General features: G+C 41.1%; 1 protein-coding gene across 1 annotated transcript in view; it reads right to left on the bottom strand.

Moving 5' to 3' along the window:
- The window catches only part of LOC110832692 (opioid-binding protein/cell adhesion molecule), a 33,980-nt gene extending 33,571 nt beyond the window's left edge, over positions 1-409 (bottom strand). The window contains exon 1 of the mRNA XM_087354123.1: positions 216-409. Coding sequence (XP_087210249.1) covers positions 216-409 — 194 coding nt within the window. The remainder of the gene's footprint in view (positions 1-215) is intronic.
- Positions 410-13,382: the final 12,973 nt, after the last annotated feature.

Raw genomic sequence — 13,382 nt, 5'->3', positions numbered from 1 at the left:
GCATTGTCAGTTCTTCACTGTAGGCCTACTTCTCGTTTTTCCACACGGTCCAAGATACTTGCTACAGACCCCTGCAACGCACTCTGTAACTGGCTGGAATTTGAAAATTGCATGTCATTCCTCACCATTAGCCTTATACTCGAGGCTAACCAACCAACTAGTCACTTATACGAGGTGCTACCCAAAAGTTCAGGGAATTCGCCCATAAAAATTGCGTATCATAACCCCTAGTTTCCACAGTCTCCTTCGAAGTAGTCCCCTTGGGCATGGATATAGCAATCCCAGCGTTTTCCCATGATTCCATGCATCCCTGGAAGTCTTCAAGTGTGAGTGTTTTAAGCACCTCCTGCGATTCTGCTTGGATCTCCTCAATTGTGACAAAACGACGGCCTTTCAATCGAAATTTCATTTTGAGGGACAGGAAAAAGTCGTAGGGGGCGAGGTCAGGCGAATAGGGTGGGTGGGGAATCACTGTCGTGTTTTTGGACGCCAAAAACTGCCGAACAACGAGCGATGTGTGGGTGGGCGCGTTGTCGTGGTGGAGAACCCAGCTGTTGTTCTCCCACTTTTCCGGACGTTTCCGCCTAATGCTCTCCCGTAGCAGCTTCAAAACTTCCCGTTGACAGTTTGACCAGGAGGGACAAATTCCTCGTGGACAATGCCTTGGATGTCAAAAAGAGATCAACAAGGACGTCACATTGCTGCGAACTTGACGTGCTTTTTTTAGCCGCGGTGAATTTGGCGACTTCCACTGCGACGACTGCTGCTTAGTCTTAGGGTCATAACCGTAAACCCACGACTCATCACCGGTTATGACCTTGGAGATGAAGTTGGGGTCATCTCTGGCTTCATCTTTGAGTTCAGTGCAGACAGCAACGCCATGTTCTTTTTGGTCGTTGCTAAGCAGTCTCGGCACAAATTTTGCAGCAATGCGTCTCATGTTCAAATCTTCTGACAAGATGCGGTGCGCGGACCCGTACGATATTCCTACGATCGCACAAACATCATGGATTGTTCGTCTACGAGCTGCAACCATAGCCTCTCGCACTTTCGCGATGTTTTCCGGTGTTGTGCTTGTCGATGGTCGTCCTGAACGCTCATCGTCCGTCGACAGACGTTCGTCCATCCTTAAAGCGTTTGTACCACAAAAACGTTTTACTTTGACTCATAGCATTCTCAGCAAATGCTTCTACAAGCATGCGGTGGGTTTCTACAGCAGTTTTGTAAGCTTAAAGCAAAATTTTATGCAGATTCTTTGCTCCTTAAAATCGCCGAACCACTACAATACAACGTTACAAAAACGAACGAGACTCAAGAACACGGCCTCTCGCCTTCACGGCTGTTGGCACACTAATTCACAAAGGGCACTGCTCGCCCCATCTAGCGGCGGCAGGCCATTCCACAACCGGTTCGCGCGTGGAATTCAAATTCCCCTAACTTTTGGGTAGCACCTCGTATGAAGCAAAGTTCTTCGCGAATAGCGAAGGGTTTGCTTAGCTAGTCAGTACGTTCCAGCCTCTTCAGTACCCAAAGAATCATTAGTATTAAAGAACCGCCATTTGACACTATTTTGGGCAAGATAAATCCAGTCCACACCCTCATAACCAAAATTAATATCCATTTTGATATCATGCTCCCGTTTGTGCTTAGCTTGTCTTCAATTTTTGAAAGAACTCTTAGATTCTCGAGAGAATCTTCGTGCGTTTTGTAACATGGCGGGGAGAGGAAGTGGTGATTGTCGATAATTATCTCAACAGTAATCTAATCCTGACTGGTGAGAATGTAGCTATTTATCTTCATCAGCACTGATTGCAACAACAAATGTTAATAAGAAAAGAAATGTTACTATTTGCCACACTTCCTAATTATCAAGGCAAATCCTACACATCACGAAACATGAGTTATTAACAATGCTTTCCTAAAGACACAACTTTTCGTTAAAATGACGTATCAGCTTTGTAATGTAACCAACAGCATACCACATCGTGAAAACACAACATATAACTAAAGACACCGAAGCTCAATATAGATTAAGTTGTCCATTTTATGTTGACTCTTGAAATTGTCAGACTAATCTAAGGATTATCACAAGTATCCGAGTACTTAGATAGGCCAAGATCTCTCAAGGCTTTCTTAAGTCCCTTCAGTATGTTTTCAAATAAACTACATCCTTTTTGAAGATGTCTGTCTTCTGGGTTGTTGCGCCGTGTAGTCTGGTAGAAGTTTACCGACGTTTCAGAGGTCTTTGCTGCCTCCATCATCAGGGCGATCGCCCTGAAGACAGCCATCTTTAGACTCACTGTCGTGAAAACCTCAAATCCTAAACATCCATTTTGTAAACGTTTTCGTACCAGTAGCTCAGTCGGTATAGTAACTGGCTACGGACTGGGCGACTGGGGTTCGATCCCCGATGGGGGCAGAGGATTTTTCCTCCAGCCTCTGCGTCCAGACCGGCTCTGGGGCCCACCCAGCCTCCTCTACAATGGGTACCGGGGTCCTTTCCCGGGGGTAAAGCTGGCTGGGGCGTGATGCTGACCACTCACCCCCATCTAGTGCCGAGGTCAAGAATGAGTAGGAGCTACACCTCCACTCCCCCCAAGCGCCTACATGGCGTATAGTGGGACAGCTTTACTTTTTAGATACCATTCGTATTTTTAGAAATTTATATAATGCTCTTTAACGTCTGTTAACCTAATAATTTAATCAAATGCCACGGACAGTAACTTAAAGTAAGAGAAAGCAATTCTTCAAACGCGCACATGAGCGCTCCAGCTGCTTCGCAGTTTGGCAGTTTGAAACAAAGACAAGTTCTATTAAACATCCGTTCTGTATATGATCTTCGCATTGTCATTGTCAATTCCCTGTCGATCCTTATCTACTGATTCACACTGACATAGATTTAGCTTCATTCAAATAAATTACAGATGATGAATCGCATAAAGTAAATAGGACTTCGAACAAGCAAGGCAAGGTTAACATCAACTGACGTGGAGTTGCTCCTGAAGGCAACAGAAAAGGAAAAACAGAATAAATAACGAGAGAAAAAACAATGAACGCTGTGTTCGAGTCTGTGTGCGTCTCCCAGCTGGAAGTTTCTACGCGTCTCATTCCATCACTGGGAAGTTAAAGGCCAATCTCTTCGGCGGGTAAAAGTGGGAAACGAACTTCGAAGCCCCGAGTCTACTTGGATGTCCATTACTTCCGAAGTATTTCCATTTTATCTGGCGACTCAGACATCGCAAAGCGCACACAAGGAAGTGAAATTGGAATTATCACGTAACCTGCTTTCATTTTTAATGTCACATACTGATAAAAATACATACACCATCGATTATACCTGTAGCGCAAGATTTCAATGTTTTCCGAGTGTTCTTTATTACTGAACTACATGTTTCGACCAGATAATGACCAGTTCCGGTTGAAAGATGTGGTTCATGAACAGCAAACACTTCGAAAACACCAAAAAGTGTGTAAAAGTGGAAGTGATATTAAAGTCAAGAGTCATCAGTGTAATATATAAGATAATTTTAAATAATATGGAACCAAAGATCGAGACTTAATTTAAGGTAAGTACTTCCCCGGTATTTGCTTGGAGGTATGGAGGAAACCCGCGGAAAATTCCACACAGGTAAGCGGTTTCCGGGTTCCTCCATTCTCCACGCATGCTCCGTTTATAAACACTGAATCCGACACCGTATTTAAAAAAACAGCACCTCACTTGTACTCTCCTCGCGGCACCAGCGTCCTACGTACTGACACGCTCTTGAAGCTGACGTCACACCAACCCACAATATGGCGTCACGCACTGTGCACTACGTCTTCCGAAATAACTATGATTTCATTTCCCCCTCTCCCCTCCGCGAATAAGCTTTCGTATCAGAAGCAACAACAGTAATGTTTGCTCCATTTGGCAGAGGGATACGCTGTTACGTTGCTGCCTGTTTCCGGAAACAAATGACGTAATAAAACCGACTCGATCAATTGTTACGAGATCGTAACGTAGGGCAAGAGAAGAGCAAGCTCACAGTTTCGTAGCTTCCGAATTTGTACTATGACTGAATGTTCTCGTAAACTGGTTTAGTGGTCTATAAATTAAGACACGCTTAGCAAAGTGGTGACGGAGACGTTTTGTGTGCAAGCGAATGGCAGACCTACACAAGACGCTAGACTACGCGTAACCATCTTATGCTTTAATTGCATGTAAAATGTAGGAATATCGTGACCATCTGTAAACAAAAGTCTCAAAAAATTATGACAATCATTTTAAGTCGACACTCCTAGGTTTCAACGATAAGAATGTTTACTTATTAAATATTAGGTTGAATGTCAACCCACTTGAATACTATATTAATATCAAAAATAGAGTCATAAGACTGTCCCTGTCTAAACCCTATTAAAATAGGATCTACCTTCAAGAAAATATCCCATCTCCATTACGAAGACCAGCTGCTCAATGAAATACATCTCTTGTAGAATTTATGAAGCTTCGTTGTATATATATTATGAAATGTTGTTACTATTCCATTATTTTTAACCGAAAACAATTTCCTTGACGATGTAGACCATTAATTAACAAGAAGCTATCATTCACACTCTATTTCTATTGACAAAGAGAGACGGCAGATTCTAATGGTAAAACATGTTTGTAATTCAACACGTTAAAATGAGGGGGGGGGGTTCCCCGCAGTGGCCGCGCGGTCTGAGGCGTGGGCCTTCTGCCGCTTGGTCGCTGGGACCGTGGGTTCGAATCCCACTCAAGCCATGAACGTCTTTCCGCGTTTTTCTGTGTTGTGCTGTCCTGTGTACAGGTAGAGGCCTTGCGACGGGCCGATCTCTCATCCAAGGAGTCCTACCTAAAATGTCTATAGATCAAGCCAACGAAAAGTTGGGACCCGCTGTGCTAAGGCGCTTGAAGAACGGGTCGTTCCCAGTATCCCCAGTTAAAATGAAGAAATAACATTCCTACCGAGCTGGTTTATTCAGTGACAATGCCAAAGCCTTGTATTCGGATATTACTAGGCTCAAATATCGGCTATGTCGGATCAGGTTTATCGTGCTATTCCTCAGTCGCTCTAGTTAAATACCGAGATTGTACTTTGAAACAGACCATGACAGTCACTTCTCTAAGCTTTACGTACTCATATTCATTACCATATTTTAACCTCAATGGAAGCTATATACATATTAGTTGAAACAGCGTTGTACACAATGAGTTTTGACTCTCTTAATCACGCAATCATCGAAATAATATTTAAAAATTTAGTTTTTACCTCAAAGAAAACACATGTCGCCGTAACAGATTTTAATGCTGTTTAAGAAATTAAACACTATTTATTCTTACGGGCATACGAAGCCCACAAATATGCTGTAGGGTAAATGCAGAGTTACTGAATATTACAGTAGGTGGTACGTGTAACTTCTAAAATACCAATGTGCTTTAATGAGTTAGGAGCGGGTGTCGGGTTTGGTCGACTTTTCGTGTACGGTGTGTTGCCTAGCTACAAGGACTCCGTTGGTGTTAATATCCAAGGATGAAAAACATCATTGGTTGACATACGGAAAGGCACTAGTTTTGTTTCATACGTCCAAACGTGTGCTGTAAGCAGACACACCTGTGTCAAAACAGTTGCTTGAATACAAATAAAGTAACACTCCTGCCAATCTTCCCATAACGCACGAAAACTGTCTTCTCGGTGGGATATAAACTTATGAAAGCGCATACTCGCGAACGTATTTTAAAAGAACCCAATGACCTATTCCCAATGAGAAACAAAGACCTTAACCCCACCTTCAGAAGTTAATATACTTTTATACATTATCCATCATACACCAGCAAATCCGTTTATATAAATTTTTTGAGACAATTTTACGATGCGATTTAAAGAATAATGCATGCATGTAGTCTTGCTGCCACGATAGTATTATGCAACTAAGCCGTACAAGGACGTCTGATGCATAAATAATCCACTGCCTACCCCGATTCATGGTGCAGAACAGTTGATACCTTGAAAGTCAAGATATTCCCAGTTTTAATTGGACCTTTTGATAAATTATCGTACTCACCATGGAACCTACTCTGGGTTAATTAATGTAGTCCATATACGTACACCCTTATTAAATACGCGATGTTTATATTATCCTGTGGTCTCGGGTGCGATTCCCGGCGGTGCCCGAATTTTTAACTTGTGTTGGGCAAGGCCGTGGTCTAGGCAACACGGAGTTTTCCTCCGTGGCATCCCAACAATTACTCCATTCACACACAGAAGAAGGCAATGGCAAACCACTTCTGGATCATCTGCCAAGAACGTATATGAACAGGTCCCAGTCCGAGAAAAGAATGGTAGGATCCTGTTCATATGGACCTGTCCTCAGACAGAACACTAAATAAATAAATAAATAAATATAAAAATAATGATACTACAACGAAGATTAAATTAATTTGGTAATATATCTTCTGGAACATTCTGTATTTTGCGTGCAACCTGGTATTTTTAGAGAATATAAAATAATAATTCCGTACGTCATATAAAATCCTTCACATTCGGCTCGGTGCCAATAAACAGAGGTTTGCGTAGTCGCAATGCAGATTCATGATAGCGAAACAGAAGGTGATTTTTAAAAACGGCAAATAAAGGAAATGAGTTGCAAATGTCAACACACAAATGTCATGGCGGCGGACGACCTTTCGTCTGACCGCCCTGCTCGTGCTAATCAGACCACAGCGCGTTCAAACTCCAACAACCTCGACGAAAATTCGCTTTACGGACCGAGATGAACCGAAAGAACAGAAATGAAGTGTCATGGTTGCTCGACAGATTCTACTTCTCTCCAACTTCTTCTGGCAGGATCAGACAAATTAATAATATATTAACAGATCTGAGGTTTAATTGATTCATCGCGACATTACATTTTAATTACGCTTTCTTCGCTCTGGATATCGGTTATAACAGCAAATAAAAGTAAAGCTGTGCCACTATACGCCATGTAGGCGCTTGGGGGGAGAGATAGTATAGCTCCTACTCATTCTTGACCTCGGCACTAGATGGGATGAGTGGTCAGGATCACGCCCCGGCAGCGTTTTAACTCCGGTGAAAATACCCTCGGTACCCATTGGATAGCAGGCTGGGTGGTCCCCAGAACCGGTCTGGACCCAGAGGCTAGAGGAAAAATACTATGCCCCCGTCAGGGATCGAACCTCGGTCGTCCAGCCCGTAGCCAATCACTAAACTGACTGAGCTCTACCGGCTAACAACAAAATGTACTTTCAAAATTAACACAATTTCAACGTAAATTTACGTCAAACAATGTATAAACAATTTCAAAAATGTGGGCCCTAATCGCCGAAATATTTTGTCTCTTGGTAAAACGTGCCTTCATCGAAGTCTGCGATATCGTAAGAGCAATTTACAATATCCTAACAAGATGACTGTGCAAATTGCTTGTTAATAAACTCCGAAATTTATGAAGATAAAAGGTCTTCTTGTTAGTATTAGAAATAAATCGACGAGTCTCCTCCAGAAAGCGAAAGAATCCGCAATCATTCAGAAGTAACACATCCATTCTCTGGTAATAGAACCAGTAAGTTCGCAGCTGCCAATACCAAGAACTTACACTCGACAGATAATTCCAAAGCTGTCCTTGTCTCTAAATTGCTGGCTTTCCGACAGATTTCCCTACTAAAACTACTTGCATCCCATATATCCGGCCTATCACTACCTCCTGGATAGACGACCTGCATAAATGACGAATTTCACATTTGGTTTTGCGCTGGTATAAAACTTCGTATCTCACTGAAGAACATGTATAAAGTGCGTTTTATAACAAACATCTGGATCAAACGAAGATGAAGTAACAAAACCTGCGTGACTTTCTCTTTCCTTATTCCTTTCACTCCTTTCTTTCGTTCGTCTTCTCTTGACCCCCTCTCAACACCCTGTCCTCTGGTAGGGTGCGTCTTGGCGGTAGATACCAAGATGGCTTCGCGCTCCAGCGGATTCGAGATGAATAGCTGCCTTGTTACGTCATCGTAATTCGCCAAGCGTGTCACCTTCGGAGCCTTCATACTAAATTAGAGAAATATGACAGGATTTTTGTGCGGCAAGACCTCACAGGCAGTTCTAATTTCTTGAAACCAGTGGTTCCCCAAGTGTGTCACAAGAAGCGTCCGAGTTGGATGACTGGAAATAAGCAGTGGCGTTTCGTATAATGGTTATAATGCAATTATTGTCCTCTTTAATAATAAGTATTGACACAGTGCTGTTATTCCTACAACACCAGATTTAATGCTTACAATACCATGAATTGACATACGAGGTCAACTTCGTGTCAGCAGGGTGAGGTGAAATGCTTTGAACGTCAGAGCCATTCGGGCAACTAATTAATTTCCCACCACACATTTTGGACAATACATTCGAAGAGAATAACATCCCATTATCCTTTGGCATTGCATTTGTATCTTGATAAAACAATTCTCAATCATTTTGATTCTGGGGAAGTCCGAACATCTTAGCAAGTTTCAATAGTAAGGCAAGCACTTGTACAAAGATATACTAAAAAATAATATGAGGGGTTTCATACATTGTACTCCCAAAAATACTTGTAAAATTAAGGAGAATACTGGTTGTACGTACGTGTAGAATGCATACGGAGGAGAATCTAAATGAGAACAAGAACTTGGAAGACCTAGACACAGATGGGAGGATACTGAACTCAAATTTAGATACGTTTAGTGTATTAAACTCGCCTATGACAGGTTTTGTGATTACAATGATAAAACTGTTGGTTTTTATAATACAAATCAGCCGAATAACCATAAACATCCCCGGATAGATAATCTACTATTTAATGACAGATTCAGTTAGTTACCATACAATAAGCAAATAAGATTCTTCAACATCCCTCCTGGTAATCAATCCTTATGCCGCATTATGAATAAAGAACAATAATACTTCCGGTTCTCCACGTTGGAAAGCAATTCTATCATAACCACGCTTAATGAGGGGTGCTAAGGTTTATATACTAAGATTCTCAATTCTCACTTGTAAAAAATTATTATTCTGTAATAGATTTTGTGTCAAAGTTTTCATCCACGTATAAAAATTCTAACCCTGTAAGTTTTTAACTTTATATTTGTACAACACAAAGTAGGATTTCTTAAGTTTATATTTAAAAAAGACAAAGGAATTTGTTCTATTTAGACTACACACAAACGAATGGTATTTCCACGGTAGGACGCCGATATTGCTAAATACTACACATATCCAGTGTAAAATCAGACGGCATTTCAGGGCGCAAGAAATCTCGTTCGTAACATGGAAAAGGTTAATAAGATGCAAGCGCTTATGTAAGATGTCTCAATCGATGGGCACGGACATTAATGTAGGCGTTCTGTGACATTTAACTTAAATGCTTTCCTACGCGCTTAAAAGTAGTCCGCTAAGTTTCATAATAACAGTGAGACGTGTTTCACCAGCATGAGTTGACGTTTGTTTGGTAACTACAGTCTTTTTTCGCAGAGGTTGTTTAAATTCTAACATGTCCAGATTAACTCGTCACTAATTAACTTCTAGAATGCTTCCAAAAAACAAATTATTCTTTTAAACATTATATACTGGGATACTGAGAACGACCCGTTCTTCAAGTGCCTGAGCACTGCGGGTCCCAACTTTTCGTTGGTTTGATCTATAGACATTTTAGTGGGACTCCTTGGACGAGGGATCGGCCCGTCGCAAGGCCTCTACCTGTACACAGGACAGAAAAACGCGGACACACATCCATGGCTTGAGTGGGATTCGAACCCACGGTCCCAGCGACCAAGCGGCACAAGGCCCACGCCTCAGACCACGCGGCCACTGCGGACCCCAAACATTATATAAAGGCTTAAAAAGATTGAAAACCTGCAAATACAGTCATGCATGCGTATTTATATACAAATATAAACCTACAGAAAAAACAAATAGCTATATGTGTAATGTGCTGCTAGGAGGAAATGCTAAGAACCGAGATGGCGTACAATACAAAGCCTAGGGAAAAAAATCATCTTCATAAAATATGTATGTGTGTGTGTGTGTGCGTGCGCGCAAGTTCTGTGTATCTCTTACAAAAATTTACATTCGGTTGTCTTTCACAGCCTTCTAAATTCTCACAATTATAAATGTTAAGTCATGAAGACATTTAGTCGGTGTACTACATTTTGATATGAAATGTACAACAAGTGTTATAACGAAGACAATTTTTTGTTGGCTTTGAACTTGTAAGCGTCGTTTTGATATTCATTTTATGACTGACAAGTCATCAGTAGAATTTTAAAAAAACATGGCTCGTCTGGAGCATAAGAGTTCTGACAGAGGAATTAAAAATGTGGTCCCAAGAAGATTTATACCAGTGACAGATTGCATGATGGTTAATGGTTTGTTACGCAAGTCTCCAGCTTTCCAGGCGTTACTATGTACCACTGTAGGAAGACATTTGTGGGCACAGTAAAACCTGCTTATAACAGAATCCCAGGAGACAGAAATATGTTCCAGCCAAATATTTATACCTTAGCATTGGTACTTGCACTCCAAGATAAAAATATAATTACCAGTAAACATCTCACCAACATAAATACACCGAACTCCTGTTTAGCATTCAAGATGGCCCCGGGTTCAAATCTTGGCCCGATGACCGCCAATCATGACTGCGGTTTGTCGTGGTTTCCACCAGTCACTCTAGCAACACCCTAAATTAGGCCAATTCGTTTCTCTCTGTCGTCATAAACACTAAGACACTAGACGGCAATGAACGTTACACTAACTGTATTTGAAAACAGGGTTAAGATTGCGCATGAGAATAAATGAATCTGCGGTACTTGAACAAATATTAATACGTAATTAAGTCAAGGACGTTTAGATGAACGGAAAAGTTGAGAAATATCCCAAGAAGGGAAAACACCATTACATACATAACGCCGTTTCAAGAAAGAATTCTATAAATGCAGAGTTCCTGGTTGTTAAAACAACTGGTAAATAAGTTGAATACGAGGATGTGGACTGCATTAATCTCGCGAATACGGAAATTAATCTCACAGTTCCACATAACGCTGAGAATTTCTTGGCCAACAAAGAGACTATCAGCTTCTAAATACGGAGGTAATAACTCCAATCAGGAAGTACTAAGTACATATTGAATTTACGGCCGGCCTGAATTATTTATAATTTGAAACATGAATATACTTCATCTGATAACTACCAAGAACCAGAGTTCAGAACAAAATTACATAAATATCGAAAACTTCAAGCATACTATAGTCCTGGCCACTTTTGTTTTATAAAAAAATCTGTCCCGCAGTACGCCACATAGGGGCTTGGGTGGAGAGGGGGTATAGCTCCTAATCATTCTTAAAATCGGCACTAGGTAGGGTGAGTGGTTAGCGTCACGCTTAGGCCGTGCTTTACCCCCGAGAAAGGACCCCGGAGGCTGGGTGGATATACTTTTATTTGTTTCCTGCATTTATTCCTGAGACCAGCCGATAAAACAGGCTTCTGCTGTGACGAGCTTCTGTCTTACACTGGTTTAAATGTATACTAAAATTAAAACTTCACCCGCTCTAGATCACTGGATCTTTTTAAAGTAAAAAAAAATAATTTCTGCTTTTGACTTTAGTGATCAATATAACCGTTAAGGTAGAATTTTACAGGTGTAGAACCCTAGAAGTAGTTAAGAAACAGCCTTGTTTGTATGCTTCAAAAAAAACAGCGCAAATGCGCATTTTCTATATTGTGTACCTTGTATTTTAGACTTACTTATGACACACAAATGTACAAATATATGTTATCGCTGATAACGTACGAAAAAATGAACGAGCTTCGACGAAACATCAATGATAATATAATAGTAACATTGTTACTACAAAGTAATTTGAGACATGCATGGTTCATGAGAAATTATCACTGCAAGAATATACACCCCTGTCAGCAAAGTGAGTTCGCGGGGGAAGGAGGGGAAATCGGTGTCGCTCATGCGTTCGGCACAGCTGCAGAAAAGGTTTCAGCTTGTCACGCAGTTTAATTTCTGAACACTGTTTCAGACGTAACAGTACTTCAGCAAAAATAGCTTCTGCAAAGCCCGGAATCACACTTTGTAAAAGCACCTTGCCCCCCCCCCAAAAAAAAAATAGAGAGAGAGAGAGAGAAAAGAGAAAGAAAGAAGAAAGAAAGAGAGACATCGTTTACGTCTCAAAAAAGCATTTAGCCAAACACTTTAAACACAAAAGTGATAAGGTTAACTCAATCCCATTATCGTGTTTGTCATCGGCTGTTGTCAAGCTCTTGTATAATAAAAGCCTACATGAATTTCCTGGAAGTTGGCTGTACTGCTGTCTATAACGTGAAATAATGTTCTGATTTTATTTACCGTGACAGCGGCTGGGATCGAACATGGAACCCATCGGGGTTTTCCAGTCGTTACAGGGACAAAGTAAGCACAAAATCTTGCACGCTCTTCTTCCTTAAATTCACTCTTTACTTAACTTCATGAAAAATATTTTTTCTTGAGAAACTGGTAGTCAGTGAGCTGGTCACCTGCTGTGCATCGTGGTTCATTATCGCATTCATAAGATTACGAATTTGAATTATATCCTCAGTCAGATAAATCTAATCCTCCCCCTTACAACTCTTTTCCTTAAGTTTTACAATGTCACTTTTGTAGTGCAGAATCCCGGTATATTGCTAATGTTCCTTAAATCTTGATCTTGTTGTGTAACTACGCAATACATTATTAAACAACTACGTAAAATCTTTTTGTTTACACATATAACAAATACTACTCAGTCAGTATAGTGACTAGCTACGGGCTGGACGACAGGGGTTCGATCCCCGATGGGGGCAGAGGATTTTTCCTCTAGCCTCTGCGTCCAGATCGGCTCTGGGGCCCACCCAACCTCCTCTACAATGGGTACCGGGGTCCTTTCCCGGAGGTAAAGCCGGCCGGGGCGTGATGCTGACCACTCACCCCCATCTAGTGCCGAGGTCAAGAAAGGGAGGAGCTATACCGCCTCTCCCCACAAGCGCCTACATGGCGTATAGCGGGACAAACTTTACTTTTACTACGTAAGACTCATCAGGATGTAAGCATTATTTTCGTAATTTCACAGATTTTAACAAATAATTTCAGTATATTTTACTTATTTAATTTTTATCTTCTGCAATAACAATGGAACTAAATAAAACCATTATTTGCATTGGGTAGATGTAATACTTACCATAAAACACATAGACCTGATAATGACCACGTACGATCGAAACATGTTGTTCGACAACAAACGAAAGCTTGTAAAACAGTGGAAATGGTCTGCTCTTTCCAGGTTTTCTGGCCGTTTCTGTAAATGCATCTCACATTATCAT

Source organism: Zootermopsis nevadensis, unplaced genomic scaffold (genome assembly GCF_977971745.1).
Source record: "Zootermopsis nevadensis isolate Lab colony 2312 unplaced genomic scaffold, Znev_1.0 Znev_ptg000022l, whole genome shotgun sequence".
Taxonomy (NCBI): Eukaryota; Metazoa; Arthropoda; class Insecta; order Blattodea; family Termopsidae; genus Zootermopsis; species Zootermopsis nevadensis.
This window is presented reverse-complemented; position numbering and strand designations above follow the sequence as displayed.